This window comes from Mobula hypostoma, chromosome 23 (genome assembly GCF_963921235.1).
Source record: "Mobula hypostoma chromosome 23, sMobHyp1.1, whole genome shotgun sequence".
Classification (NCBI taxonomy): Eukaryota; Metazoa; Chordata; class Chondrichthyes; order Myliobatiformes; family Myliobatidae; genus Mobula; species Mobula hypostoma.
This window is the reverse complement of record NC_086119.1, coordinates 29,310,543-29,336,031: the sequence shown is the minus strand read 5'-3', so window position 1 is coordinate 29,336,031 and position 25,489 is coordinate 29,310,543. Positions and strand designations below refer to the sequence as shown.

Below are 25,489 nucleotides of genomic sequence, written 5' to 3'. Positions count from 1 at the left end.
AAGTACAACGCTCTCAGAGCAGCAGCATTTGTGGAGGTGGTGACTCTCAGCACTTGCTTCTGTCCCGCTTGCTCACGTTTTTTCCGCTCAAAAAACTCAACGGGTTTGTCTTTAAGTGCAGGGTACTTGGACTCAAGGTACCAAAGCAGCTTTGAGGGCTTCATTGCCTCATTAGACAGCTTGTCTCCACATATCACACACAGGGGGCTTGGAGCGTACGAGTCACCAATCGCAATAAAGCCATATTTTATGTATGACTCATTGTATTTTCTGTTGAAGGAAGCTTTCTTTTTTTTTTGCAGCCTCTGCCTCAGCTGTCTCTGCGTTATCATCATCATTAGGCCTTTTATGTCCTCTTCCACCTCTTCCAAAGAAACTCTCAAGCAACGTTTTTTTTTACTCATACTGACTGATGACCTCGCGTATGTAATAACCTCACATATGTTAAAGTTCAACAGTGGACATGACAGGGAATGAGGAAAGGTGCAGCTGACTCATATCGCTTCATACCGCCAAATAATATCGTTTGCTTGCGGCCCGGTAGCACATGCTTTGTGGCCTGGTGCTGGTCCGGACCGGTGGCTGGGGACCACTGATGTCAGGTAACACCGGCTACTGAAAGCTAAAAAGTTTCTTGAAAAACACAGAAGCAACTGGACCGCAATTGCTGGAAAATTCACTGAAAAATTGCATATAAATAGGTGATTATATAAAAATACAGGCAAACATAGGAAAGTTAAACTACAAGACAAATAACCATTCTACACCTCAATCCAACATCAGATAACCATCAGATTTGAAATACAGCAGAGTACAGTTATGCAAGGATGTGTAATTAGCCCACTGCTCTACTCTCTCTATCCTCACGACTGTGTGGCCAGGCACAGCCTAAACACCACCTATAAATTTACCAATAACACTGTTGTTGTTGACTGACAAGGACGTGTACAGGAGTGAGACAGATCAGCTGGTTAAGTGGTGTTGCAACAACAACCTGTCATTCAATGCCAACACAAGACCAAGGAATTGATTGTGAACTTTAAGAAGGAGAACTTAGGAAAACACACACCAGTCCTCAATGAGGGGTCAGCAATGGAAAGGGTGAGCAGCTTCAAGTTCCTTGTCATCAATATCTCTTAGGATCTCTGCTGGGCCCAATCACAAAGAAAGCATGCCAGAAATGATACTTCATTAGGAATTTAAGGAGATTTGGTATGTCAGCAAAGACTAGTAAATTCATACAGATGTACGATTGAGAGCAGACTGACTGATGGCATCACTGCCTGGTACAGAGACTCCAATGCACAGGACTGAAAGAGGCTGCAAAGGGTTGTAGACTCAGCTATCTCCATCACAGGCATATGCCTCTCCACCATCAAGGGCATCTTCAAAGGGCAGTGGCATCCATTATTAAGGACCCTCACCATTGGGACATACCCCATCCTCATCACTGCCCTTCAGGGAGGAGGTACATGAGCCTGAAGGCACACATCCAGCAGTTTAGGACAGCTTCTTCTTCTCTGCCATCAGATTTCTGAACGGTCCATGAATACATGAACACTACCTTATCATTCATCTTCTGCACTATTTATTTATTGTATTTCTGTTGTAAGTTATGGTAATTTTTATATCTTGTACTGCATTGCATCCACAAAACAACAAATTGCATGACACATGACAGTGATAATCCTGATTCTGAGCAAATCTAACAGCCTGGTAATTTCTGGAAGTCTTTTCCTATAACATCGATTTCTGAACTAGAACACCACAGCAAGTACAGGCCCTTCGGCCCTCGATGTTGTGCTGACCCATATATTCCTTAAAAAAAAAGTACTAAACCCACACTACCCCGTAACCCCCTATTTTTCTTTCATCCATGTGCCTGTCCAAGAGGCTCTTAAATACCCTTAATGTTTTAGCCTCCACCACCATCCCTGGCAAGTCATTCCAGGCACCCACAACCCTCTGTGTAAAAAACTTACCCTTGATGTCTCCCCTAAACTTCCCTCCCTTAACTTTGTACATATGCCCTCTGGTGTTTGCTATTTGTGCCCTGGGAAACAGGTACTGGCTATCCACCCTATCTATGCCTCTCATAATCTTGCAGACCTCCATCAAGTCCCCTCTCATCCTTCTACGCTCCAAAGAGAAAAGTCCCAGCTCTGCTAACCTTGCCTCAGAAGATTTGTTTTCCAATCCAGGCAACATCCTGGTAAACCTCCTCTGCACCCTCTCCATAGCTTCCACATCCTTCCTATAATGAAGGATGTAACTTCACATAAAATGATCTCTAACCTGACTCATTTCCACATTACAGCTTTGGAAACCCTCTGGGTCTTTTAAAATTAGGTTAAAAACTCAAAGTTGAGTTTATTATCATGTGCACAAGTACATTTATGCATAGACGCAATTAAAAACTCACCTGTAGCAGCATCGAAAGAACATAACATCAGATACATAACATTCACAAGAGAAAAAAATGAATTGAATATAAATTAAACATAAATTTTCCAAGAAAGATCACAATCAAAACACAAAAAAACACAAAGTCCATGGTACTGCAAAGTGTTCATTCCAAGGGAGTGATTAGGATTGTGGAGGTTAGTTCAAAAGCAGAATGGCTGAAGGGAAATAGCTGTTCTTGAATCTAGTAATGTGTGACTTCAGGCTTCTGTACCTCCTGCCTGATGTTAGCTGTAAAAAGATGGCATTGTGGGGATCCTTGGATGATAGACATAGCCCTCCGATGGTGGGGAGGGATGTGTCCATGATTTATCATGCTAAGCCCACTACTCTCTGCAGCTCCTAACATTCCTGTGCATTCAAACTGCCTTACCAAACCATAATGGAATTGGTCTGGATACATTCAATTGTACATCTGTAGATGTTTGATGGAGTATTCAATAACATGACAAATTTCCTTAAGCTTATAAGAAAGTAGTGTGCCTTCTTTGTAATTGCTTCTATGGGTAGGATGCAGAATAAGTCATCTGATATGTTAACAACTAGGAATTTAAAGCTGCTGATCCTCTTGATAACCAACCCACCAACATAGAGTGGAGCATGTTCACCCTCTTTACCTCTGCTAAAGTCAACAATCAGTTCTTCAGTTTTATTGATGTTGAGCAAAAAGTTGTTTTTACAGCACCATCCAACCAGGTGACTTATCTTGCTCTTGTGTGCTGACTTATCATCACCTGTGATCTATCCAATAATGGGGTGTCATCAGCAAATTTCTAAATGGCATCGGATCTGTGCTTAGCCACACAGTCTGTGTATAGGAACATAGGTTGAAGCATGCAGCCCTGAGGTGTACCTATGTTGATAGTCAGTGATAAGGAGATGTTGTTACCAATTCTCCCTGACTCAGGTCTGCTGATGAGGATTCATTAGAACAAAGTTTCTGAAGAAAAGAGAAAGTAGTAAAGAAGCAATCAATGGAAATCATTAAAGATCTTGATAAGTTATTCCATAAAATGACACACCGAGGTTGCTTTTCTTAAAATGAGAAAAGACTTTAGGCGCTGTAAATATAAAAGAAAAGAAAATGCTGGAAATATTCACAGGATAGTACATATCAGAATGGTTTGCATCATCAATCTGGAACATTAGCTTTGTTTCCCTTTCCTCAGATGTGGCCTGACCTGCTGAGTACTTGCAACATCTTGTGTTTTTATTTCTGGGTACTTTCCCACTGTTTCCCTTCCCTGCTGTGATTGGACTCTGAGACTGGCTTGGGATCCAGTCAGATCAAAACATTGAAAGCATTAAAGTTTATAACTAACTAATTAACAACATTAATTCAGGGAACACATAGTGCAGAGATCTGTCACAGCCAGATAGGTAGGATGGCCATCTACTTCATATTCCAGTACCCCTCATCAATTCACTCCTAATCCTCCTCTGATTCCTTATTTAAAAATAAAGTGCCATAATACAGAAAACATGCAAAGTAACAAAGGTGCAAAAATTAAATGGTAAAAATACTGCAACTGAAGGGTGGGAGAATAGTAAACTTTTTATTTCATGTTCTGATTTGAGTAACAAAATTCATACCACATAAAACCTTGAGATTCATCTTCTCACAGGTACCCAAACAAAGAAACACTGTAGAATCCACAGAAAGCTACATACAACAAAGACTGACAAACATGCAAAGTTGAAAATAAGACAAATCATGCAAATAGTTTAAAAAAAAGTAAACAAATAATAGAGAACATGAGTTGCTGATTCCCCAAAAGTGACTGAAGCTGGTCCAAAAATAGTGTGTCTGCTGTAATACTAACATTCTTATAACTGAGTTAATAAAGTGCAAAATTTTTATTACTCTGTGCCAATTAAGATTATATATTTATATGCACCAGAAATAAAAAGACCACTTTTTAAAAATCATGTGCAATTTTGTGAAATTGCAGTCAGTAATTGAAGGATGTATTTTGTATGTGCATTTCTTTCTCAATAATTCAGCATGGTTACATTGCTTATTTCAGCAGATTAACAAACCAGAATACTTAAAGTACCAATTTTGAGTTTTCACAGTGCTGGGACTGCACACCCTGTGGCATGGGTTCTGCAAAATTGTAATTATAAACCCCTTCTACTCGAATCTGTTCTCCATCTGTGATAAGCTCCGATAACTGCAAAATAGATAAAGCGGTTACAATTATGAGGAATGTTGAGTTAAGAGAGAATAGGGCTCTTCATGGGCAGGAGCCATTCAAAAAATGACCGAGAAAAACATTGTGGGCCAAAGTAAAGCGTTCTCTTGTAGAAATTCTGAAATTCTGCACAAAAAACGAGAGTGATTCTACTGGAAACTATGTACCTTTGCTTCCATGGTTACTTGTTTGGAATATAGCCACTGCTTCTTCCACAGCCAAAGACTTAGGAGCAATTCCAGAAGAATTATTCATCTCTTACAGAACTGCTGTGTAAAGAGATTCTTCCTTGTGCACAGACCTCCTTTTCTCCATTCTAAACCACATTGAGAAATACTCTCGCTGTTATTAATTAGGAAGAAATTGATGAGGTGAAAGAATGCAACAGCAAAGTAAGCTTAGATTTAGGATTAGTAACCCAACGGTCTATTCTCAGAAGGATGAGCAGGAACTTCAGACAGTATGAAGTATTAAAGACAACTTTGACGTTCAACGTACTGAACTTGTCAAGATTGGGCAGCTATTATTTCAAACATGAATGTAACAATTCAGGAGACAGAATAACAACAGTGTGATAGAACAAGTCACACCCTTATCTTTAAAGCAGTCTCACAGCTGTAAAGGACAGACAAAAGGTTTCTCCCACTAATGGCATGAATTGTAAAATCAAGATATTGGGAATGCTGTTACTCAGGTATGTCGCAGGTTGAATGGACTTATTTGATGATAATATGAGAAGGGTCATGATGTGCTGCTTTATTCATTAAGATATTTCTTAAAGCTTCTTACAAAGACCATCAGCCCTTCAGCTATGGTGCTGAAATTCCATGCTGTTAGATTAAAAGTCTGAAAATCTGCGATCCAACTACCCAGAAGTTCCAGTGGCTCACTTGCTGCCAATTCCTCCCCTTAAAACAGCTGGGCACTGGCCCCTGAGCTACCTTTCACTCAATGGAGCCCAGGTTCCTGTGTTCCCTGCAACTCACAAGACCCCAGTTCCCATACTCCTTTCAAATTAACCAAGGCCCTGGCTCCTGACTCCTTTTCACCAATCAGGGCCGCAGCTCCCCTGTAACCTTCAACTCATTAGGACCCTACTTCCTGCACTCCCTTTAACACAAATAAAAACAGAAAATGCTACAAAACTTAGCAGGTCAGGCAGTTATCTGTGAAAAGAGAAACAGTTAATACTTCTGCTCACAGTTTTTCATCAGAGCCAAGAAAATTAAAAAAAAGGTTAGTGTAAGTAGCAGAAAAGTTGGGGAAAGAACGGGATTTTTTAAAAAAAGCTTTCATTTCCCTTTAGCTCTCTGGGGCCCCAGTTCTTGACTTCTCACTTCTACAAATCAAGGGCTCACCTTGCTCCTAGAAAATGAAAGAAATTGAAGTAAAAGTGTGTCAGAGTATTAATAGGAATAACATTTAATAGTATGGAAAACCTGCTGGTCTAGCACAGCTGAAGTTCCAAGCATGTGAGAGTAATGGAATTTTGCAAGACAAAGAAAAAGACATAGAAGACTACATCCCCTCAGGGATGCACAAAGCCCATTCTGGGCTGTCTGGTCAAATATTGACAACTATAATGCAATCAGATGGAGTTCACACCAGAAGGATTTACAGGACTTTGCACTTAGAGGATGGCGGGAGGAGAGAGAGCAGCGCGCTGCGCGTGCGCAGCCCTCCAGTGAAAAATGATATCATATCCGTTAAATAGGGGCCGTGGACAATTCTGATTTGATGGAGACAGACGTGAAAGCACAGAGGAACATCTGGAGAAATTTCTGAAACGCCAGTTTGCTGCTGTTGTTACTGCGTGGTGGGGAATCTTCCGGAGGGAAAGCCTCAAAATCCCCAGTTTTGCCTGCTGTTGGCGACCGAGATTGAGGTTGAATCATTCGGACAGAGATGGCGCTCAGTACTTGGTGTCGGAGAGCTGATTGGAGGCTCGAAGTTTTCAGATGACTCAGAGTAGGACTGTGGTCGGGCATGGCAGGGAGAGTTTTTCTTCCTTCTCCATTCTGCATGAGATGTGGGACATTTGAGAGACTTTGAACTTTTTACTGTGCTCATGGGCTTCTTCATCAAGTTATGGTATTGTTGCATTGTTATAACTATATGTTATAATTATGTGGTTTTGTTAGTTTTTTCAGTCTTGGTCTGGCCTGTGTTTTGTGATATCACACCGGAGGAAATATTGTATAATTTCTTAATGCATGCATTACTAAATGACAATAAAAGAGGACTGTGTGTCTTCATAATCTAATCTAAGGTCACAACTATCCCAGGTCATAAGCAATCCCACTTTTACGGATACTATAGCTGGTCAGCTGCAGAATGATTTCACAGTGTTTGAATATGCAACATTAAAAATAAAGTAGTGACGTTTTATCTTGTTTGATGATTTCTTCATCATGAGGATGAATTTATTAAGCTTGAACGTGGTGAATCCGTGGAATTCATTGCCACTGATGTCTGCAGAGGCTAAGTCATTGGGAAAACACAAATTGAGGTTGATAGGATCTTGATTAGTAAGGGAGTCAAAGGTTATGGGAAAAAGGCAGGAGCTTGGGATTGAGCCATAATAGAATGGTTAATCAGATCAATGGGCTAAATGGCCTAATTCTGCTTCTATGTCTTGTATATTACCGTTATTAGAAGATGGGCCAAGTGGCGGGGATGCAATTGAAAGCTGCAGGCAAAAATGTCTGCTTCTACAAATCAGCATTTGAGTGCATCGCCTACTGATAGAAATACAGCAAGAGATAAAGCGAGAACAATTTGCAATAATATAGTGCCCTTCACAGACTTCGGAGTATTTTTTTGTTGAATGGCTGATGAAAGGTAACAGGTGAGCTTTACTGGAAGCATTTCCCTTGGGTTAGTATCCTGATCCCCCTTGTTGCTGTACCAGCTGCTTCTCACCCCCTCACTCCATCCCATGCAGGACACACAGCATTCAGGTAGTTGACTGAGTACAATCCATCTGTCATCCTTCTTATTTCCTAAACAGATGGCTGTAGATTTAGAAACTATACTAATAGACCTGACTTGCCAAAGTCTTACTAAGGAACAGGAATAAGATTCAAAAAGATTCAAAGATTCAAAAGATTCAAAAAACTTTATTGTCATTCTAACCATACATCAACTCTGCAGGGCAGAATGAGACAGTGTTCCTCAGGGGCAGTGCAATCATAACATAACAAATGCAACACTAAATAATAAACATAACAATAAATAGTAAAACACAACAGCCACATGTCAGTTAAATCAGTTAAGAGAGGTGTACTTCAGAAATTCAAATCCATTGTAATTATGGATGTAAAATAAACTGTGGTTATAATATTGGTGCTTTTACCAATTTAGTGCTGGGCACTCACTGGAAAATTTGGCAAAGTAACTTAGGAACTAATTTGCTAATGAAGAAATCAAACATCGGTTAAGTGTGGATCTTGAAGTAAAATTGGAACTCTATATAATGTCCAAATGCAATGTGCAGATCACATAATTATGCGCTTATTGTCATACTTTATGATGCTTGCCTTAACAGTTCAGAAAAAGGCCACACAACATTTTAGTTAAAACTGGACATTTGACAGGCAAGATCTCTTAGGTCAATAATATGTTTAAAAGGAGTAGCTATAATAATGCATTTGGTGAACAATTATTTGTTGCTTTATTTACACAAATGCAGTTTAATCTCTGGATAATGAATTATTTGACCTTGGGTTGTTGTAAATAATCTTTTAAATCCAAGAGAAAAGATTTTTATAAAAGTGGACAGCCCTGCCAAAAGAGTTTAACCAAGCTGCCACAAATCAAAAATTTCACATACATCTTTCTATATTGTAAAAAAGATTAAGAAGTACTTCAAAGAGGTGTTATCAAACAGAAGGCACTATTGAGCCAAGCAAGCAGAGATTAGGGCAGATAACCACAGACTGCTCAAAGGTTTCAAGGAAAGTCTTAAAGGAAGATTTTGAAGGAAAATTCAGAGCTTGGAGCCAAGGTGTCAATGGTTTGGGAATAACATGAGGTCAGAATTAGAGGAGCACATATATCAGAATTTCAGTCTTTTCAATACTTAGTTGGAAGAAACTTGAGTTTATCCAGTATTAGAAATTGGACATGCTGCTTGAGAACTTAAGGATAGTGATGGTGTCAAGAGACATAGTAATGAGATCATTGCCTGCGTACTTATGGAAATTGGCTGTGTTTTGAGATGATGCCATTCATTGATTGGCTGTAAGTGAGAAATAACAGTAGAGGCAGAGAGAAACTAACACAAAATAAATCCTTAACAAATAATCCATGAAGAACTTTTCAGAATCAGAATCAGGTTTAATGTTACTTGCATATGTCATGAAATTTGTTAACTGAGCGGCAGCAGTACAATGCAATACAAGATAGATATAGAAAAAAATAAATGAATTACAGTAAGTATATCTGTATATTAAATAGTTAAATTAAAAATAGTGCAAAAATAGAACTTTTTTTTAAGTGTGGTAGTGTTCATGGATTCCATGTCCGTTTAGGAATCGGATAGTAGAGGCAAGATGTTCCTGAATAGCTGAGTGTGTACCTTCAGACTTCTGTACCTCCTACCTGATGGTAACAATGAGAAGAGGCCATGTCCTGGGTGATGGGGGTCCTTAATAATGGGCACCGCCTTTCTAAGGAGGCTAGTACCCAAGATGGAGCTGACTAATTTTACAGCTTTCTGTTGCTTCTTTCGATCCTGTGCAGTAGGCCCCTCCCCCACACCAGACAGTGATGTAGCCTGTCAGAATCCTCTCCACAGTACATCTGTAGAAGCTTTCAAGTGTTTTAGGTGACAACCCAAATGTCCTCAAACTTGTAATGAAATAAAGCCCATTACATGCCCTCTTTATAGCTGCATCGATATGTTGGGACCAGGTTAGATCCTCAGAGATTTGAACTTGAAATTGCTCTCCCTCTCCACTTCTGATCCACTATGAGGATTGGTTCATGTTCCCTTGTCCTATCCTTTCTGAAGTCCACAGACAGTTCTTTGGTCTTACTGACGTTGAATGCGAGGTTGTTGCTGCGACATCACTCAACCAGCTGGTATATCTCTCTCCTGTACGTCCTCTCACCTCCATCTGAGATTCTGCCAATGGTTGTGTCATCAGCAAACTTAGAGATGGCATTTGAGCTATACCTAGCCACATGGTCATGGATATAGAGAGAGTAGAGCAGTGGGCTGAGCATGCATCCCAGAGGTGAGTTAGTGTTGATGGTAAGCAAGGAGGCGGTACTAATACCAATCTGCACAGATTTTGGTCTTCTGGTTAGAAAGTTGAGGACTCAATTGCAGAGGAAGATACAGAGGCCCAGATTCTATACCTTATCAATCAGGACTGTAGGAACGATGGTGTTAAACACTGAGCTGTAGTCAACAAACAGCATCCTGACATATGTATTTGTATTGTCCAGGTGATCTAAAGCCATGTGAAGAGCCATTGAGATTTTGTCTGCTGTAGACCTTCATTGTGGTGATAGCTAAATTCCAGTGGCTCCAGTCCTTGCTGAGGCAGGAGTAGACCTTAGCCATGACCAACCTCTCAAAACATTTCATCACCGTAGATGTGAGTACTACTAGGTGATAGTCATTAAAGCAGCTCATATTGCTCTTCTTGGGCACTGGTATAATTGTGGTCCTTTTGAAGCAGGTGGGGACTTCTGCCCATAGCAGTGAGAGGTTGAAAATGTCCTTGAATACTTCCTCCGGTTGGTTGGCACAAGTTTTCAGAGCTTTACCAGGTCCTCCATTGGGGCCTGCTGCCTTGTGAGAGTTCACCCTCCTGAAAGTCAGCCTCCGAGACAGAGGTCGCAGGGTCACCGGCAGCACCAGGGATCTTCACAGCTGTTGTTATATTCTCCTTTTCAAAGCTGGCACTAAAGGCGTTGAGCTGGTCTGGTAGTGAAGCATTGCTGCCACTCTTGCTACTGGGTTTCACTTTGTAGGAAGTAATCTTCTGCAAACCCTGCCAAAGTTGATGTGCATCTGATGTCTCCTCCAACCTCACTCGGAATTGTTTCTTCACTCTTGAAATAGCCCTCCAAGTCATACCTGGTTGTCTTGTACAGATCTGGGTTGGCAGCTTAAATGCCACAGATCTATCCCTCAGCAGATCTTATTATTTTTGTATTATCTTTTCTTTCCTTTCATTTTCAGCTTTAGAAATATTAGTGCCTTTTCTTCCCTCATTCTAATAACTGAACTTTAACTGCTAAATGATTCTACTGCTTTTTGTTATTCATTCACAATACAAAAATTCATATTATTAAGTAGAAACAGAATAGTTAATTAAGCAGACAAGTGCTGGTAGGATCTCAATGCTGCAAACATAACAAATGCATAAAAAATAAAGTGCTCTAAATGATGCAATCTGAAAAAAATTCCAAAAGCAAGGGTATATGAACATAGATTTAACCAAATACTCAACCTCCAGGATGTTACATCTAGTAGCCGAGTCAGACATCATACAGATACATGCAAAGCCCCACAGAAACTGCTTTAGAGTCAATAAGTAGACTGTGTTAATGATGTTTTTCTTGGGACTGTGTCATTTAATCCAGTTTTCTATAATTTAATCAGTACCCTTGAGTATGATTAAATTGACTGCCTTGACTCATTAATTTTTTTACTCCATAGTCATTGAAGTTGAATTTATGACTACTTTAAAAATATACCGTACTTGAAACAAGTTACCTCTTTTCAGCTACAATATGAGGGAGGGACACACACATTTAGCAGCACTTGCAAGATTTCCTGGAAGGTTGAAAGCAAATTTGGAGATGACAAGAGGTCAGAATTAGAGCACCAGCTTCAACCTTTCACCCTGACATTTTAAAAGAATTGTAGTGACTCTCCTGGAAGTTCCAAGGGGTAACCTTGGAGTTTGTTGTTGGCAATCTAGCAATTTCAAAACATCCCAAAGGCTAACAATAGACTTGAATACATAAATAGTTTGTGCTATGGCGCACCCTGTTGCTCTGGCAGTTGAGATCTGACAGAATTATTCATAATACAATTTAGGTTTTGCTTACCTACAGCTACTCTCGCTGCAAAGAACATCGTTACTTTAGAATTTGAAAATTAAACAGGTACTCTTCCTATGGAATAGGATATATAGAATATAAAGGAAAAATTGGTCCATAAACCTTAAGATTACCTAATTAAAACAATCAAAAAGCTTCTATATTATAATATATTATATAAAGGATTATAAATTGTTGTTTTATGTTTCAACTGAAAAATGTGAATGAAAAACAGAAAGGGAATTAGAAACAATAAATTCTGATAAATTGTACACCGAAAAAAGATCAGCTTTATTTGTCATACAGTAAAATGCATCATTTTATGTCGACAACCTACAGTCTGAGGATTGTGTTGGGGGAAGTCTGCAAGTGTTGCCACACATCCAGTGCCAATGTATCATACCTACAACTTACTAACCCTAACCCATATGTCTTTGGAATGTGGGAGGAAACCAGCGTACCCAGAGGAAACCAACATGGTCACAGGGCGAACATATAAACTTTTTACAGACAGCGGCAGTAATCGAATTCAAATCAGTGATTGCTGGTACTGTAAACTGATAGTGCTAAAACAACCGTTTATAATGTACCATAACATTAATGATTTTTCATGTCTCTTCCATCAATCAAGTTTTCTGATTCTTTCACAAATTTAATGGCCAACAAAGTTTCCTTAATTGGACTCCCTGCACTCTACAATATTTTCAGAGCAAGGATTCTTGCAAAGTATAAAGCCAGAGAATACTGTTCATAATCTAATCAGTTAGCACAGAATGATATGAATTTATTGTTCAGAGAGCAGTCAATAGCCCTATTCAGCTTTCTTGAGCTTGAAAGAGAGTTATACTTAGTACCCTCACACACAATTCTTGTCATCTCATGAATTCCCATTTTGAACCATTTACACAAATAAATTACTGATGTAACAAACCACTAGAAATAAGGTGTTCCACTTCCAACAAAGGGGGCCGGGAAAATGGCAGACTTTAAAAATTTATCTGAAATGTATTTATATTTTTTTTTACTTGAAGCTAGAAACAAGGCCAATTCCATCTCACACCGTGGGTTCTTTCCTCCCATCTGTTTAAATCTTTTGTCAGCTTCCAATAAACATGATCAATTATGAACACCTTTTCATTATTACTTCTGAAGAACTTATTCTCTAATTTCCATATCAGTACATCTTATTTTTTTCCACCTGCAATATTTATAATTCCTTCTTAATAAGTGAGCACCACATTACTCAAAAACAGGACAGTAACAAACTAAACAAATAACAACAAAAGTGGAAGATGCTATAACAACATGATAAGTAGTTCCTGTGGAAACAATTAAAATTTTGGGTCTTTGATCCTTCTTTAGAACTATGCTTGTCAGAAGTGTTTTTCGCTAGCACCTTGCTTTTGTATCAAATTTCCAGCATCTGCATTTTGTTTTGATAATCAAATGAAAAAAGCTCTCAACAGCTCCGAAGCAGCATTTCTGTGCATCTTGTGCCTAAATAGCTGAAGACTTCTTTTGCGAATTGCCAATAGAGAATTCTATGAGTCAAAGATATATTTTGATGCAGTGGTTACAGACGAGAATGAGGCCAGTCTGAAGAATACTTATCGCCAGAGACTCATAGAAAAGTACAGCACAGAAACAGGCTCCTCGGCCCATCAATTCCAGGCGATTTAAACTTCCTGCTGCCATCAATCTGCACCTGGACCATAGTCCTCCATATCCCAACCATCCATGTACCTATCCAAACATCTCTTAAATGCAGAAATCAAGCTGGCAGCTCATTCCACGCTCTCATGACCGTGAGTGACAAAGTCAAGCAGTTCCAAGAATTTCCATGGCCCTTCCAAGAAACTAGATAAATACTTGATACAGAAGAATGGACTTTGACAGAAACCACAGGACTACATGTCAGCTAGCCTACTGTTAATCATCAGAATTAATCATTGGAAACCGTTACTAATTAAGTGACAATGGAGTGAGTAATTGAAAAGAATGAGCAGTATAAACATTTATATGAAAGAGAAAATGTATTGGATAAATTTAAGTGACCAGCACTGCCAAAGAAGAAAAATAGTGAATGAAGTTTATTTAAATTTCCAAAAGGTTTTGCAAGAAGCTGCAACACAGAACGGATACAGAACTTTGTGAATGCACATACAGCTGAGGATAATATACAAGCATTGCATCATGAAGAGGATTAGTCGACATCCAGAGGACAGAAAGTATCTTCTGAGAGTTTGTTGACAGTCTAACTGGAGAAGGAACAGTTCTAGACCTAATCTAAAGGAATGTATAACTGAGCAAGTGGTTTTAGTGACCACAGGAGAACAGTAACCACAGCTCTGTTTTAAATTGGTCTTGAAAAGGGATAAGCATGGCCCTAAACTGAGTTGCCTGATTTCAATAATAGAAAGAGAGGACGTAGCAAAAGTAGACTTTGAGCAGCTACATATAGGTGGTTTGTATTCAACCAATGGGAGCCATTCTGGAGTACTTTTCCTTCAAGCCTTAGCACAATTGCATTAAACTTCAGTGTGTCCCTCAGCATACTGACCTGCCAATTTGAAATATGCCAGTTTGCAATATTCAGCTGTGGACAAATCCTTATATTGGAAAACCAGCAGTTTTAGGCAGACCAAAAGTACATCTTTCACTAAATTAATTACCTTCCAGCAGCAGTTGATGCTTGCCAGTGTGGTTTGTGGAAACGGACATAAACGTCAGAGTCTGTTTTATGTAGCTATTTCAGATAAAGTTCAACAAAGAAAACTATTTCCTTTCAGACATAAACACACATTCCAGATAACAATCTCATCTCCACCACAGCCACCTCAAGACATGCACGAAACAGCAAAGAGACAGAAAAGTGCGTGGAAGAAGACTTCCTACCACAAGCCAAACCAGTTTTAGGTACTAATTGCTTTAAGTATTCGGCCAAATCACTTTAACAGCTGATAATGATATAATTGAATGGCTTTCTAGGCCGTTTTAGAAGGTATCTCAGAGTCAACTACATTACTGTGCATCTGTAATCACACACGGACAAGGCAAGGCTAACAGGCTTCCTCTTTTGAAGGTCATTACTCAACCAGATGAACAATTCAGCAGCAGTTTCATAGTCACCGCGATAGAGATGAACTTTAAAAGAATAAATAATAATCTCATTGAAACATCCTGGACCCTGAAGGTGCTTCATGTGGTAAGATGTACACCCTGACAGAGAAATCCACAGACCTGGGGTAAATCACTGATGAAGGGATGAACCAGTAAGAATGAGCCAAGGAACAATTAGTTCTACCAGTGGCAAAATACAACTGTCCAAAATTTAAACAGGTTCTAAACAAAAGGTGTGTTTAAACACTAAATGTAAAATTATTAGACCTTTTGTAATTCTCTGAGATGACTTTGTTACATGGTACAGTAAAGAAATATATAAGAGTATGCAAGAGAGTACAGTGTTAACAAATAGAATTTTTTGAAAAATATGTTTAAGTTTCACCAGTAACTTTTATGGTAACTAATCAAGTTTTTGTTTGTGTGAACAGATACATATATAAATCAGCTAAGAGAACATACAAAATAGCTTTTAAACAGTCTTTGCTGTTGCCTTGCTCATGCTTGAGTGCTCGGTGACGGGTGCTGATGCTTTTTTTGCCGGTGGGGCAAGAGGGATCGTTGCTTGCTGCCGCTTAAGCACAGGAGGGGAGCTGGGGGGGGGGACTTTGGGGTTCTAACATTTAACTGTCATTCATTCTTTGGGGTACTCCTCTGTTTTTCGTGGATGGTTGTGAAGAAAAAGCATTTCAGGATGTATAATATATATATTTCTCTGACATTAAATGTACCTTTGAAACAGTTGATATTTTGGGCCGAGACCCTTCATTAGGACCTGGGTCTGATAAAGGGACAGGCCTGAAACATTGACTGTTTATTCCCCTCCATTGGTACTGCATGACCTGCTGAGCTCCTCCAGCAGTTTGTGTTTGTTGCTCAAGATTTCCAGCATCTACAGAATACCTTGTGTTTATACATAGTTTATAATATCATTTGGACAATGTAGATAATTAAGAGGAATGTCACTGCACTAGTAAATAGTAATTCCGTTTACAATGAACACTGAAAAAGATGACTGAAAGAGGAGGGAAACATTATTGTGCACTAGCTCAAGAAATTCCAGTTTGATTTGAGTACTTATTCAAACAGAATAAATGCAAAGGTATCTCCAGATTCGTTACTGCAAAATTAATCAATAAATCAGAAGAAAATGCTTATATATAAGATTATCCTCCATTGACTTAAATACTCTTAGAATAATTGGAAAGAACATTATGTGAAATGAATGAAAGCACTTACTTAGTAAGTTTTTGTGAAACCACGGCTGTTAGGAATTCAGTTACGATTTCTGGAGTCTGATATTTGCAGGATGTTTTGGACAAATATTTAAGAGTCTGTGGTAAAAGGCAGGACAAAAATTAAACACCTCTGTTAGCCTCTATATGGCATTAGTCTTCAATTCACATTGTAACATTGCACACTGTTCAATCTCAGTTATTACCTTCTTAAAAATACAAGAATGTTAAACAGGGATAGAAAAAGGGACAGCCTCAAATACCAGCATCTTATCAAAGCTAATAGTACTTGCTTTAATAAATGTAAGATCATCAGTTATGAATGACAAAATTAAAATTCATCATCCCCAGGATTCATGATTGTCCAACTAATAAAATTCAATGTTTGCATTCATCAAAACACAGGTGTATTTTTATTGTTTACAATGTCATCTTTGTAAACTATCTACTATTCTATGTACATCACATTAATTTAATCTGCATGCATTAAGCCAGAGTTAATGATAAGTTCCAGCAGGAATTTTAAAATGTCATTTTTGTTGATTTCTGTCTGATATCTGGTGGTCAGCCATAGTTTAGGTGCATTTCTATATTCTTCCTTGAGACTGTAGTACACATTGATCCAATCTCAAAACAGCATTCTCATTACCAACAAAAAACATTGTTTTAAACAGAACTTAACTAATTCCTCAAAATGACTGGTCAGGTACTGCACAGTATACACAATATTTGGACTCAGTCAACAATAAAGGAAAGAATGTGCAGTCAAATCAAATTAGTATGCATCTTATTGTGTAATTGATTGTAAAATAATCTAACTTTCACTCTGCACTGCACTTCAATTCACTTTAAACATAGAAACATAGAAAATAGGTGCAGGAGTAGGCCATTCGGCCCTTCGAGCCTGCACCGCCATTTATTATGATCATGGCTGATCATCCAACTCAGAACCCTGCACCAGCCTTCCCTCCATACCCTCTGATCCCCCTAGCCACAAGGGCCATATCTAACTCCCTCTTAAATATAGCCAATGAACTGGCCTCAACTGTTTCCTGTGGCAGAGAATTCCACAGATTCACCACTCTCTGTGTGAAGAAGTTTTTCCTAATCTCAGTCCTAAAAGGCTTTGCCTTTATCCTCAAACCGTGACCCCTCATTCTGGACTTCCCCAACATCGGGAACAATCTTCCTGCATCTAGCCTGTCCAATCCCTTTAGGATTTTATACGTTTCAATCAGATCCCCCCTCAATCTTCTAAATTCCAACGAGTACAAGCCTAGTTCATCCAGTCTTTCTTCATATGAAAGTCCTGCCATCCCAGGAATCAATCTGGTGAACCTTCTTTGTACTCCCTCTACGGCAAGGATGTCTTTCCTCAGATTAGGGGACCAAAACTGCACACAATACTCCAGGTGTGGTCTCACCAAGGCCTTGTACAACTGCAGTAGTACCTCCCTGCTCCTGTACTCAAATCCTCTTGCTATAAATGGCAGCATACCATTTGCCTTTTTCACCGCCTGCTGTACCTGCATGCCCACTTTCAATGACTGGTGTATAATGACAGCCAGGTCTCGTTGCACCTCCCCTTTTCCTAATCGGCCACCATTCAGATAATAATCTGTTTTCCTATTTTTGCCACCAAAGTGGATAACTTCACATTTATCCACATTAAGTTGCATCTGCCATGAATTTGCCCACTCACCCAACCTATCCATGTCACCCTGCATCCTCTTAGCATCCTCCTCACAGCTAACACTGCCGCCCAGCTTCGTGTCATCCGCAAACTTGGAGATGCTGCATTTAATTCCCTCATCCAAGTCATTAATATATATTGTAAACAACTGGGGTCCCAGCACTGAGCCTTGTGGTACCCCACTAGTCACTGCCTGCCATTCTGAAAAGGTCCCGTTTATTCCCACTCTTTGCTTCCTGTCTGCTAACCAATTCTCTATCCACATCAATACCTTACCCCCAATACCGTGTGCTTTAAGTTTGCACACTAATCTCCTGTGTGGGACCTTGTCAAAAGCCTTTTGAAAATCCAAATATACCACATCCACTGGTTCTCCCCTATCCACTCTACTAGTTACATCCTAAAAATATTATGAGATTCGTCAGACATGATTTTCCTTTCACAAATCCATGCTGACTTTGTCCGATGATTTCACCACTTTCCAAATGTGCTGTTATCACATCTTTGATAACTGACTCCAGCAGATTCCCCACCGCCGACATTAGGCTAACAGGTCTATAATTCCCCGGTTTCTCTCTCCCTCCTTTTTTAAAAAGTGGAGTTACATTAGCCACCCTCCAATCCTCAGGAACTAGTCCAGAATCTAACGAGTTTTGAAAAATTATCACTAATGCATCCACTATTTCTTGGGCTACTTCCTTAAGCACTCTGGGATGCAGACCATCTGGTCCTGGGGATTTATCTGCCTTTAATCCCTTCAATTTACCTAACACCACTTCCCTACTAACATGTATTTCGCTCAGTTCCTCCATCTCACTGGACCCTCTGTCCCCTACTATTTCTGGAAGATTATTCATGTCCTCCTTAGTGAAGACAGAACCAAAGTAATCATTCAATTGGTCTGCCATGTCCTTGCTCCACATAATCAATTCACCTGTTTCTGTCTGTAAGGGACCTACACTTGTCTTTACCAGTCTTTTCCTTTTTACATATCTATAAAAGCTTTTATAGTCAGTTTTTATGTTCCCTGCCAGTTTTCTCTCATAATCTTTTTTCCCCTTCCTAATTAAGCCCTTTGTCCTCCTCTGCTGAACTCTGAATTTCTCCCAGTCCTCAGGTGAGCCACTTTTTCTGGCTAATTTGTATGCTTCTTCTTTGGAATTGATACTATCCCTAATTTCTCTTGTCAGCCACGGGTGCACTACCTTCCTTGATTTATTCTTTTGCCAAACTGGGACGAACGACTGTTGTAGTTCATCCATGTAATCTTTAAATGCTTGCCATTGCATATCCACCGTCAATCCTTTAAGTGTCATTTGCCAGTCTATCTTAGCTAATTCACGTCTCATACCTTCAAAGTTACCCCTCTTTAAGTTCAGAACCTTTGTTTCTGAATTAACTATGTCACTCTCCATCTTAATGAAGAACTCCACCATATTATGGTCACTCTTACCCAAGGGGCCTCTCACGACAAGATTGCTAATTAACCCTTCCTCATTGCTCAAAACCCAGTCTAGAATAGCCTGCTCTCTAGTTGGTTCCTCGACATGTTGGTTCAAAAAACCATCCCGCATACATTCCAAGAAATCCTCTTCCTCAGCGCCTTTACCAATTTGGTTCACCCAATCTACATGTAGATTGAAGTCACCCATTATAACTGCTGTTCCTTTATTGCACACATTTCTAATTTCCTGTTTAATACCATCCCCGACCTCACTACTACTGTTAGGTGGCCTGTACACAACTCCCACCAGCGTTTTCTGCCCCTTAGTGTTATGCAGCTCTACCCATATCAATTTCACATCTTCCTGGTTTATGTCCTTCCTTTCTATTGCGTTAATCTCCTCTTTAACCAGCAACACCACCCCACCTCCTTTTCTTTCATGTCTATCCCTCCTGAATATTGAATATCCCTGAACGTTGAGCTCCCATCCTTGGTCACCTTGGAGCCATGTCTCTGTGATCCCAACTATATCATAATCATTAATAACAATCTGCACTTTCAATTCATCCACCTTGTTACGAATGCTCCTGGCATTGACACACAAAGCCTTCAGGTGCTCTTTTACAACTCTCTTAGCCCTTATACAATTATGTTGAAAAGTGGCCCTTTTTGATGCTTGCCCTGGATTTGTTGGCCCGCCACTTTTACTTTTCTCCTTACTACTTTTTGCTTCTACCCTCACTTTACAGTGGGGTCAGGGTATAAAAACAGTAATGAGAAAGAATCATTAATATGAAGCCTTTGAGAAAACTGGTGAGAAGCAAGAAAAAAGGTCAAACAACAAAGATACAAGATCCAGTGCATTGTCTTATGATTGACAAATAATGTGTGGCTTCAAAGAATGCAGAGCAGATGGTAAAATGCACAGTTCAACAGAAAGATGCTGTTATGAAATCAAACGAGATGTGAAAGGGAATAGGGATTTCAGATTAAATGAACTGGGAGGTGACAGGCAACGAAAATCAACATAGGTCAAATTAATAGCAGAGGAAGACTTGTATGGAATACACTTTCTCAGATCTGTTTAAGCTTACAATTACACAAATTGCTTGCAGTCAGGGAAGAATGTATTAAATAACCTGAAACTTGAATTGATGGGGATTGACAAAGCCTTTAAGGAGCATTCTTGAACTAGGATGTGCAAGGGCCAGTCCAGAGTCCCTCATCACCTGCTAGAAGGTGCTTAGGTGCTTCCAAAATCAAAATATTCTCAACAAGTAAGCAATAGCAGGATAATTGGGAGGTAGACACGAGGAAATCTGCATTGGGAGGAACCTTATCATCACCTCCCCAGAAGATAAGGGAATGTCAATAATTGTTGGCCTTGCCATTAATAGCCACCTTCAAGTAAATGAATGAAAAATATATCCTCAGTCAAAATGCTTCCCTCAGATTAGCATTAGTCTACTGTCAAGAGATGCACAAAATTTTTGCGGGGGGCGGGGAGGAACGCAGTTCAGAATGTACTGAAAAATCCTCATCATTGTCATTCTAACTATGTTTTTAATATTGGACCATTCATGGACTCTGTACTAAAGAGATATCTTTCAATCATTTAGTTGGGAAATCCAGTGCAGAATGCTAGCTTAGAGCAGCTACAGACTAAGTGACTCCATTCACTTAAATAGAAAAAGACATTGGCAAGTTGAAGTTATCCAACTTTTAACTAACACAATTGAACATACTGATTTAAAATTGTTTACTTTTAAAAAATGTTTTAATATTATTTCTTTTTAACGTCTAACATTTTTATTTTAATGATACAATTTGCAATAGTTCTTGATTAATTTTTGCGATTATCACAGAAGCTTAAAAGCACTTAAGTTTTTTTTTGTAAGTTTTGACAGCTGGAAAGCCTGGAAGAGGGATTTGCATTTGCTCTGCACTGGGTCTCAATAATAATGCATCAGCATTGGGGACCTGGCTGCTGCTGCAAGGATGTGCAGTCAGAAGAGATACAATGGTCTCATTGAAACCAACTGAATATTGATAGGGCCTAGGCAGAGTGGATGTGGAAAGGATGTTTCCAATAGTGAGAGAGCACGAATCACAACATTAACGGATGTATTAGTGACATTGGTAAGAGATGTTGCTTTGGTATTGTAGCAAGTGCAGCAACCTGACTGAAGGGGTTCAAATAAGGGAGTTTTCAAAGTTCAAGCTAAATTTATTATCTAAGTGCATATATGTCACTATAAACAACCCTGAGATTAATTTTCTTGCGGGCATACTTAAGAAACCATAATAGAATCAATGAAAGACCGCACCAACTCAGGCACTCAACTACCGGGCAAAAGGCAACAAACAGTACAAATACAAAATGAATGAAATAATAATAATAATAAATAAATAAATATCAACAATATGAATTGTCCATAGGTTGTGGCAACATTTCAAAGATGGGGCAAGTCAAGTTGAGTGAAGTTATCCCCATTGGTTCAAGAGCCTGATGGTTGAGGGTTAATAACTGTTCCTGAGCCTGGTAGTGAGAGTCCTGAGGCTCCTGTGCCTTTTCCTGATGGCAGCGGTGATGTGAATGGTGGACGTCCTTGATGATGGATGCTGCTTTCCTGTGATAACATGCAGATGTGCTCAATGGTGGGGAGAGCTTTAGCCGGGATGGCCATTCCAGATAGATGGACACTTATTTTGGAAGGCTTCAACACATTTGGAGGAAAACAATACTGAAGATGGTTTAGGAGCTTGTAAGGAAGGTAGGGTCAAGGCCTGGTTTGTTCGACAAAAGTTCTGATGCTAGATTTGAAGATGGAAGGGAAAATACTTGAACGATCATGGGGACTGAGAAGGATGTTGGAAGGTCGGGAAGACTGAAGGGGTGAGTAATGTGCGCTATTGATAAAAGGAACTCATGGCATCATGAAGTGACTGGAAATAAGCTGGAAAATAATTGCAAGATCAGAATAAGAGCATGAGGGTCATGAGTTTTGGTCAGCAGGCTAGGGGAAGGGAAGGAAGCAGCTCATCAACAGACAGAATCTTTGTGACAAAGAAATCTATGAGGTCTTTATACTTTTCATTGAAACACAATAAAGTACTGTGCAAAAGTCTTAGGAAAGTCGCTGCGTTCAAATGGTCTCTCCCACTCACTCAATACTGGCCTGCAGACAACAGATGTCAGAGCGCTAGACTGAGCTGAGCTGAACTGAATCTGCCCAGACCCTTTCGATTCTGAGTTTTTCCATTCGTTTTTCTTTTCTATTTTGACATTTGCGCGATTTGTTTTTTTTTTGCACATGGAGGGAGTTGATGTTTTTCTTTCAACGGGTTTCAGAGTTTTCTTTGTTTTGTGGTTGTCTGTGGGAAGATGAATCTCAGGGTTGTATACTGCATACATACTTTGATAATAAATTTACTTTGAATCTTTGGCTCACACACATAGCTAGGGTGCCTAAGACCTTTGCACAGTACTGTATTTGTCCATGTGGAGCAGACAGCAAGTTTGTAAATCTGGTGGGGTAAAGGATATTGACAACGGTAGTGCCAGGTGCAGACACACCCAGCCCTGAGAAACCCAGCAAGGTCATTTGATTTCAAACAATTGGTTTATTGATTACATTATTTCTCTCTGATGCTTCCTGCTCCCTTCCCCTCTCCCCAACCATGATTCCCATGTCCCTGCCCCATTCCCACTCTCAGTCCACAATAAGAGACCCATATCAGAATCAGAATTATCATCACTCACATATGCCAATGAAACTTGTTTTTTTTTTGTAGCAGCAGCAATACATAAAATTACCATAGTATTACTGAAAAGTCTTGGACATCCTAGCTCTAAAAGACCATAAGATAAAGGAGCAGAATTAGTCCATTTGACCCATTGACTCTGCTCTACCATTTCATCATGGCCAATCCACTTTCCCTCTCAGCCCCAATCTCCTGCCTTCATCTCCTCCCCGTATCCCTTCATGCCATGACTAATCAAGAATCTATCAACCTCTGCCTTAAATATACCCAATGACTTGGCCTCCACAACTGCCTGTGGCAATGAATTCCACAGATTCACCACTCTCAGGTTAAAGAAATTTCTCCTCATCTCCATTCTAAAAGGATGCCCCTTAATTCTGAGGCTGTGTCCTCTGGTCTTAGATTCGCCCACTAAAGGAATCATCCTCTCCATATCCACTCTACTGAGGTCTTTCAACATTCAATAGGTTTCAATGAGGTCACCTCTCATTCTTCTGAATTCCAGTGAGTAGAGACCCAGAGCCATCAAATGCTCCTCATAACAAAGCCTTTCAATCCTATAATCATGTTTGTGAGCCTCCTTTGAACCCTCTACAGCATCTGCACATCTTTGTTAGATAAGGGCTTAAAACCGTTGACAATACCCCATGTGAGGCCTCACCGGTGCTTTATAAAGTCTCAACATTACATCCTTGCTTTTATATTCTAGTCCTCTCGAAATGAATGCTAACATCGCATTTACCTTCTTCATTACTGACTCAACATGCAAATTAACCTTTAGGAAATCCTACACAAGGACTCCGAAGTTCCTTTGCACCTCGTTTTTAAAAATTTTCCCTCCACTTAGAAAATAATCTATGCTTTTATTTCTTCTACAAAAACTGACTATACACTTCCCGAATTGTATTCAATCTGCCACTTTTTGCCCGTTCTCCCAAGTCTTTCCATAGCCTCTCTACTTCCTCGAAACTACCCACTTCTCCACTTATCTTCGTATCATTCACAAACTTGGTCACAAAGTCATCAAGTCTGTCATTCAAATCATTGACATATAACATGAAAAGCAGTCACAACACAGACCCCTTTGGAACACCACTAGTCACCGGCAGCCAACAAGAAAAGGCTCCCTTTATTACCACTCTGCCTCCTGCCAATCAGCCAATGTTCTATCCATGCTAGTATCTTTCCTGTAATACCAAGAGTTCTTAACTTGTTAAGTAGCCTCATGTGTGGCACCTTGCCAAAGGCCTTCTGAGAATCCAAGTACACAACATCCACAGACACTCCTTCGTCTATCCTGCTTGATAGTTGTCCAAAGGATTCCAACAGATCTGTCATGCCATTTTTGCTCTGCTGTCATCCCTGCAAGAGTTCTTTTCCAATCAAGAGATCCTCTCTCATCATGGCCAATCCACTTTCCCTCTCAGCCCCAATTTCCTGCCTTCATCTCCTCCCCATCTCATCCTCTCTCAGCTCCTCTCTCATGCCTCTGTAATTCTCTTTACTCCAATACTGATACATCTGACTTCAGCTTCTTTACAAATTGCAGGGTGAATTTGATCACAATATGATCACTGGCCCTTAAGGGTTCCTTCATCTTAAGCTCTTTCTTCAATTCGTGGTTCATTGGAAAACACCCAATCCAGAATAGCTAATCCCCTAGTGGGCTCAACCACGAGCTGCTCGAGAAAACCACCTTGTAGTCATTCTGGAAATTCCTCCTCTTAGAATCCAGCACCAAACTGATTTTCCCAATCTACAAGCATATTGAAATCCCCCATGACTATTGTAACATTGCCCTTTTGGCATGCATTTCCTACCTCTCATTGGAATTTGTAGACCCCATATATATATGCTTAAGACTTTGGCTATATACTGTATATAGATACGTTGTGGGGAGGCAGCAGAAAAAATGTTGAAGGCAACAGGGAGATTTACCTTTGCAGTTCAGGACATTTATTTCCCTGCAATAATGTGACCCAACAGTACTTTCTGTGTTCCAGCTAGATCTCATAGGGTCATTGAGTCGTACAGCATGGAAACAGGCTCTTTGGCTTTTTGAGTCTGTGCGAACCATCAAACACTCATAATAAATAAAAACTAATAGCAGCTTCTAAAATCTCTTCATAAACCACGTAGGAATTATGAATTAATTCCTAAAAAGCATCACATTAATAAGACAAATTTGGTCAACCACCATTAAAGCTGCACATGTTCAGTCATGATTGCCAGATTCTCATTAGAAGAAGCTGGCGGAGAAGGGAACTGCAAACTCTGACAATACATTGTTGTACTGTGCTATATTTCACCCACCTCATACATTATTGTATTAAGATTCTGCTGTCCTGCACTATGTTTCTTGTTCCCACTTTCTTTCCGTTGTTCTTTGAGATCAGTCAGAAGTTTAAATACCTGCAAATTCAGAATGAAAAAGTAGTCATGGGTGCACAGTCAGCGCCAAGTTTCAAATATTGATATTACAGGGATATTTCAGTATCTCAGCAAGAGAGCT

General features: G+C 39.7%; 1 protein-coding gene across 2 annotated transcripts in view; it reads right to left on the bottom strand.

Moving 5' to 3' along the window:
* The window catches only part of crcp (calcitonin gene-related peptide-receptor component protein), an 87,995-nt gene that overhangs the window by 32,330 nt on the left and 30,176 nt on the right, over positions 1-25,489 (bottom strand). For both annotated transcript variants that reach the window (XM_063031235.1, XM_063031236.1), the window contains exons 3-4: positions 25,291-25,389; positions 16,080-16,174 (exon numbers count right to left, since the gene is read on the bottom strand). In XM_063031235.1, the coding sequence (XP_062887305.1) occupies positions 16,080-16,174; positions 25,291-25,389 (194 nt within the window). The remainder of the gene's footprint in view (positions 1-16,079; positions 16,175-25,290; positions 25,390-25,489) is intronic.